We start from the raw sequence: 6909 nt of genomic DNA, 5'->3' as shown, positions 1-6909 counted from the left end.
CAGCGAAATCTTCGACCTGTCGAGGCCATAAAGTTTACGCGCAGCGAAACGAGGATAGCCCATGACGTCACTATGTAAATAATACGGGCGTTTCCAATCCATGTGACATACATTATCTATGCTGTGAGTGAGGGAAAGCTCCCTCTTTCTGACTGATGAACTATGCAATTTTGTGTGTGTGCTCTGTCTGAAGTAGTCTCGTGCTCTGTCTGAAGTAGTCTCGTGCTCAGCCGGGCTCGCGCCAATGCCGCATTTGACTTACCGTAGCGCGTCTAGGCTACAGTATGTACCGGGTAGTCTGGCCTCGCATCACGTGAGAATACTAAATTCAAATTTTTATTACGGTACTGTACCTCAGAAGTGCTGCGTGCGTACTCGCTGGCAAAGAGGTATGTTAGGGCGTTCGTTTGTAGTAAGTCTGTTTGGTAACTGATGGTTTTTGTGCCGTGTGAGTCATCTTTTTAATAATAGCGCTCAGCATACGTACCCTTTTCAGATGGCGTCAGATCCCAAGGCAAACATACAAGTTGGTATAAGGGTGCGACCACTGCTCCCAAAGTAAGTTGATGCGTTGTGCGCGTAAAGTGATAACATCCTTCTTTAGAGAGAAACTCAATGGTGAAACAGAGCAGTGGGCAGTAACACCGACTTCAATTACTCAGAAGGACTCCAAACTGGTGGTTACCAGTTCCTGCTATGCTTTTAGTAAGTTCTGTAATTTTGTTGTAGGCATAATTTTTAGTCAATGATAGTGTTCCCTAGCTGAGTAAAACGTCTAATTTCCGTAGTAACAAAGGTTATCATTACTACACTTCCTTGTACTATCAAGTCTATATCCACCACAGTTTTCAATTGTGCACATATAATACATACACAAGTAGGTAATGAGCCAAAAAGTCATCAACAAGAAAAATTCAATGACAGAAAGATGACTGCCCATATATTTTCAAGACGTATTTCAATTCATTGAACATTTCTCTGTAATTTCAATTTATTTCCATCAAATGTCGTAAACCATTCATTACATTTGTTTGATTGTAAACTTTCATATTTAAAATTTCTGATATCTTTCAGAAATAATGTGACTATCCCTCATTCCAACTTATATTAGCCCTTACACCACCAAATTTGTAGAGGCTCCAATCTACAGCTTATTACTTACAAAACTATATATCAAATTACTTGCTACAGAACAAGGAAAGTCAATTATGTTATTGTTTACACAACAGTAACCACAATGCCATTATAATTGATAACTTTAAAAATTGGCCTATGGTATGTGGAACCATGCATGCTTACAGGTGTATGATTTCACAATAAGCATTGCTAGCCTGTTGACAGTTAAAGCGATTATCTCCCAAGTCTGGTTTTCAGGAATTTTACCAAGTGTGCATGCGCATATATGCAAAAGGCCACTGATTTGAGACATACAAAAGTAGCAACGCTACCTATATAACCGTCCCCTTACTGTTTCTCTTCATTAGTAGTGCCATTACACTTTGAAGAATCATCTACAGTGCTTATTATCAGCCATCACGAAGTGTATGATTATGTCATCTTACCCACAATAGTGCATGAAAGACTGGTTATCCCTGTTCCCATTCACTTAAGGGCGTAATCAGTACAGGGGGACTATTGAAACATTTACTGTAAGGTGGTGCTAAAACAATAACGCACATTCTTGACAACAATCTGCTGTATCTCAACATGGTCTCAACTTTAAGACATATTGAAAGCTAGTACTTAATTTTGCATGCAAATAAACTGTCATTCGTAGAGAGTATAAAGCATAGAACTGCTCTCAAACCAAGAAAATGGTGGTACTTAGTGGACTACAGAAGATGTGTTATCTCTCAATAACCTCAAGTTTTAGCTCCAATACTTCACATGATGAAAGCATACTACAGTATTACAAGAAGCATTCTATGTATCAATAAGTGGAAGCGATTTACAAGTCGAAATATATGGCGTTTACAAGCAGATGAGAGCCTTGTTCCACCGTTCACACCAAGCGAAAAAGCCATAGAATGGATATATGATATACAGATACAGTGTACGTAGAATTATTCAGACACTATTGCTTACCATTATCTACAAAGAAAAGACCAGTGATTCGAAATAAATAATTATTATTTCACGTTGTCAAGGTTGTTAATTTGTTGTAAAGGTGAGTTACGTGTTACATTCCACCTGAACTGTGTAGCAGCAGCTGCTTGTTGTTTTCGCTAACAACTCACCTGTTATTCGTGGCTGTTTTTATGCTGGGTTAGTTTATTATGTAATTAGCCCTGCCTGATTTACCACAAATTACATCATATGTATTGCATCATTGCTTTATCGCCACCTTAACAGAAGTTACAGAGTGCTACACTGCAGGCATTTATAATTGACTCTGCCATATAGGGTGGTTAATTGTAGTGGTGAGTGGATTAATTAATTAACTCCTAAACAGAAAACTGTTAGTATCAAATAACGGTTTAATATGGGTATACCGAATTTCAAATATATAATACACACTGTAGATGTAACACAGGCATGAGGGCTTTAAAAGCCTGAGGATACATGTCAGGAAAAAGCCTGAATGCCCTGTGTCGCAGCTAATATTTAACACTTCCGACCCATAAACAATTTAACAGCACTAATTAAAACATTAAACTTGTGCAACTGAAATTCTCCATGATTTGTCCATTCAACATGCTTAAAGGATTTGATTATGGGTCAGCAGCTCGACGTTCTCACTAAAGTTGGGCGATATAGCATTTTTAGTAATCTAGATATTTGAAGCCAAATAATCTAGATTTTCAATTTAGTATTGATATTTGTAACATTATATCAGTGATAGTTGTAACATGGTAAATAAAATAAAATAGTAGCTAAAAAGGTCAATATGTTGGCTTCTCAGGGTTTAGCCAAAGATAGTATATTAGTAACAATGTTTCCTGAAACACTAAATAAATATTCTTAGGCTTCTGTAGGCCCTTGGGCTTACTGCCACCACTAGGAACGAAACCAAAATAAGACCAGGCAGGTAATTTAGTGTTCCCTGGCTTTAAAATTAAATTATGTAACAGGGTTAATCATAGATCTGGTAACACTCTCCTTCACGCTGGTATGTAACATGCATGGTACATGTACAATATTTTGAGTTGGGTAAGATGAGAACTGTAGTTGATTAACAAAAGAAACCACACCCACTTTACGTATAAAATAAAATAACTCTATAACAAAGCTTTAGTATACTTGTAACACAACATTCATAAACTTGTTTACTTTGTATGTGTGTATAATACATGCACATACATTTATTACACCTCTGTAGATTATGTTTTCAACCAAGAAGTAGAGACACAGACCATCTATGATACTCTTGTCAAGCCAATGGTGGTGTCATCATTAGAAGGATACAATGGTAAGAGACTAGTGTGTACTGCACTATGGTACATGTACAGGATATTGTGGTACACTACACTACACTGTATGTACTGCACACAGTGTAAGGTCTACACATGTATTTACATTATTGAATACAGTTAAGTACAGTGTATATCAATTGTCTTCAACAGCAACTATCTTTGCATATGGTCAGACGTGTTCTGGCAAGACGTTCACCATACGTGGAGAGGAAGGAGGCCAGCATGGACTGATAGGATTAGCTATTGATGAAATTAGCCAGGCCATCACTGAGGTACAGTATGTGTGTGCTGAATTGATAATGGAAAACCTTACAATTTACTAAACTATCTTGTGTATGCTGCCACTTCCTGTATTATCTAGAACAGCTACTGTAGTGTACTTTGTGGTTGATATCATAAACACATATATAACAAGCAAGCTACAGTAGGACACCTTGAAACCAACCAAAAATATTATTACAATATATCTATGTAGATATAAAAATTGGTCCTGAATTTTCAGGACACTAAGTGATTTATTAATTCTCATTTTCTTAAGTGTCACCGCATACCGTAGATCAGGAAAATTTAGGCATAGAAAATTTTCGTCTATTAGAATTTGGTTCCGTACAAAATGGCACTAAAAGGGGTTCATTTCCTACACTACTATAGGGGAGATTTAGTGCCACAAGCACTAAATCTTCCCTACAGTAATGTAGGAGATGAATTATGCTCAACACTAAATCTTCCCTACATTAGTGTAGGACCTATATTGTGCTCCAGGCACTAAATCTTCCCTACATTAGTGTAGGAGATGAATTGTGCTCAACACTAAATCTTCCCTACATTAGTGTAGGAACTATATTGTGCTCCAGGCATTAAATCTTCCCTACATTAGTGTAGGAGCTATATTGTGCTCCAGGCACTAAATCTTCCCTACATTAGTGTAGGAACTATATTGTGCTCAGGCACTAAATTCTATTGAAGTGATCATAGTGAATTGTTGCTGTTTTAGTTGCAGTACTTCAACTGCTTGTACTTTATTTTCCATACAACCTCATAACAGCCTTCTACCTTTGATGCTAAGGCAGTAGTACCCTTTGATTCCTGGTATAACATATTGTAAACATGTGACTATGGGTTATAGTAGTTTACTTAGTTTTAAAAATGAGAGTTTAGTACTTCTTGTAAGTATGCATATTTATTACTATAGCAACTTCTTTGCATATAGGTCTGCTTCTTTCTTGGATACATAATTTAATGTTGCATGGAATCCCATGGTTGATTCTTGCTATGCGTATATACATACAAATATAAATGGAGTTGCACTTATGGACTTTATCCATGATGTCACAAGACACATAAAGGCCAACATAGTTGGGACAGCAGGATTACGGTTACATAGAAACCATTTAAATTAATTAATACAAATTAGCATTTCATGAAATACTAATTACATAATAATACTAATTACATAATAATTGTAATTACTGCAAAATATGAAATGGTTACTAAGGAATGCTCAACTTACAATATAGTTAAACCCACAAATGCATGAAGAGAAGTATAGCTTGGTTAACGTGTTTTCAAAGAAAACTATTCAGCCCTGGTTTTCATACACATACTAGCTGGACATGCCCTCAATTCCAACTCAAAGTGCTACGCTATTCCTAGTAACTCAGGAAGCTGGTAGTGTAGTTTTGTCATTTTTAAACACCCATAGAACCCACAACAAAACGTTCACAAAGTTTTAGAAAGCTGCCGTGCCTAAACTGCCTTAGAGCAAGAGCAAAACTTACCTGACTATATAGGCGCTTAATACCGTACACTGGGAAACTTTGACGAAGGGAAACTTTGACGAATCAAAGTGAATTCATCAAAATTTATTTCGTCAACATAAAATAAGTGCCCAGGTTCTTATTGGTGATTTCAAACAATTCGTCAAAGTTTATTTCGTCAACTTTGCCTAAGAGCAGATTCATCAAAGTTTACCCTCGTCAAAGTTTGCCGGTGTACAGTATAGTTCTTATGCTGCCTCCATTTCTAACACATAGACTGCTTTTGACACAAAACCATTAGCTCACATGGGTGCAGACAGACACACATGTACACACATGTACGTTTCTTTCTGGAAACAATTATAGTAAACCAGGCGTGCGCCCTTGACAGCCTGCAGTGCCAGGTGCACGCCTGCAAATTGCACGGGGAACAGTAGGGAAGAACAATCACACCTTGGGCCAAGATAGCAAGCTCTAACCAACAGATATGGTAATTATAACAAAAATCATAATCAGTCGAAAGACACCTAGACATTTTTATTGCAATATGTATCTGCTGGTATAGGCTGTAGCTATAATTGTTTAAATAATTTCTTCCATACATGCATGCATAAAGTTATAGACTTTAGCAAAAAAAAAATCAAGCAAGTTATGAATATAAAGCGGTTGTATCCCAGTAACATATTTTAATTACCACCCAAGTCTGAGACTATGGGTGATAACCTACGATAATACCCTCACATAAATTCAATTGAGTTATTGTACTAAAACCTTTAGGCAAAATAATCAATATAATCAATATTTTTGATTTAGTCTAGATGAGCCAGTTAGGAAAGAGAGATTTTAATTTCGAGACTTCTTGCTTTGTGATGGAAACAGGGAAAAACATTTAGTCTCAAAACATTGCATCAGGTGTTTTCGCATTTCGTTTTGATCATAACAAAGAGTGGCGGGGTCGTCTCCAAACATTAGTGATACGCAAAATGCAATTGCAAAGCAGCCACAGTCTTTGTTTCCCTTTTGAAGTTGAACTTGTGGAATTTTCACAATCCGGTTCCCATATAATGAATACAGTTGTTCAGCAAGAGTTGAGTTGATGCTTTTAGGTTGAAGAGAATCGTACAAATAAACTACGTTATCTCTGATGTGCGATAATGCCCAATGCTCACAAAAGTGGTGAAAAAAGAAAGACTTCTCTTCTGCTTCTTTTATCAATTCTGGTCGTGCATTGTTTAATATTCGTAAGCAGCATGAAGCTGCACGCTAGCAACTGACCAAGGTAGGAGACTGAGTAGCAATGCACTACCTGCTTTATATGCAACGCTGGGCATACTTGTAAGACTAGCTTTAAAACCAGTACAACTGGATAGTGGACTGGTATTACCAATTGTAAAATACCAACACCTTTCAAGGAGTAAACAGGACACAGAGAAATATTTTTAGCTAATACCAACACCTTTCTCTGCCAGACATGTCAACTAGCATTCAAGAAGCAAACAGGACACAGAGAAATATTTTTAGCTCTAAACAAGGTGGAGTGTTAATAATGAAGTATTATTTTATGCCTACAACAATGTAGGGAATAATTAGTGCTTCTTTGAACAATATTTTGCCTACTACATTGTAGGGAACATTTAGTGCACCTTAGCACTACATCTTTCCTACATATAAGGGCAAGAAATAATATTTGAGTATAGTGCTTCATCCCACATGTATTATAGGGAAGATTTAGTGCTTAG

At 36.8% G+C, this 6909-nt stretch overlaps 1 protein-coding gene across 5 annotated transcripts in view; it reads left to right on the top strand.

The window, feature by feature from the left end:
- The first annotated feature begins 260 nt into the window (after window positions 1–260).
- Window positions 261–6909, top strand: part of LOC136259450 (uncharacterized) — a 53463-nt gene continuing 46814 nt past the window's right edge. For 3 of the 5 annotated variants that reach the window (XM_066052950.1, XM_066052956.1, XM_066052937.1), the window contains exons 1-5: window positions 264–389; window positions 497–558; window positions 605–705; window positions 3320–3409; window positions 3564–3685. In XM_066052950.1, the coding sequence (XP_065909022.1) occupies window positions 497–558; window positions 605–705; window positions 3320–3409; window positions 3564–3685 (375 nt within the window). In that variant the 5' untranslated portion in view covers window positions 264–389. Of the gene's footprint in view, window positions 449–496; window positions 559–604; window positions 706–3319; window positions 3410–3563; window positions 3686–6909 lie in introns of all 5 variants that reach the window. The other 2 variants (XM_066052961.1, XM_066052943.1) reach the window with 2 other exon arrangements.

This window comes from Dysidea avara, chromosome 1 (genome assembly GCF_963678975.1).
Source record: "Dysidea avara chromosome 1, odDysAvar1.4, whole genome shotgun sequence".
Taxonomy (NCBI): domain Eukaryota; kingdom Metazoa; phylum Porifera; class Demospongiae; order Dictyoceratida; family Dysideidae; genus Dysidea; species Dysidea avara.
Note: the sequence above shows the minus strand (reverse complement) of the source record. Positions and strands in the feature narration are given on the sequence as shown.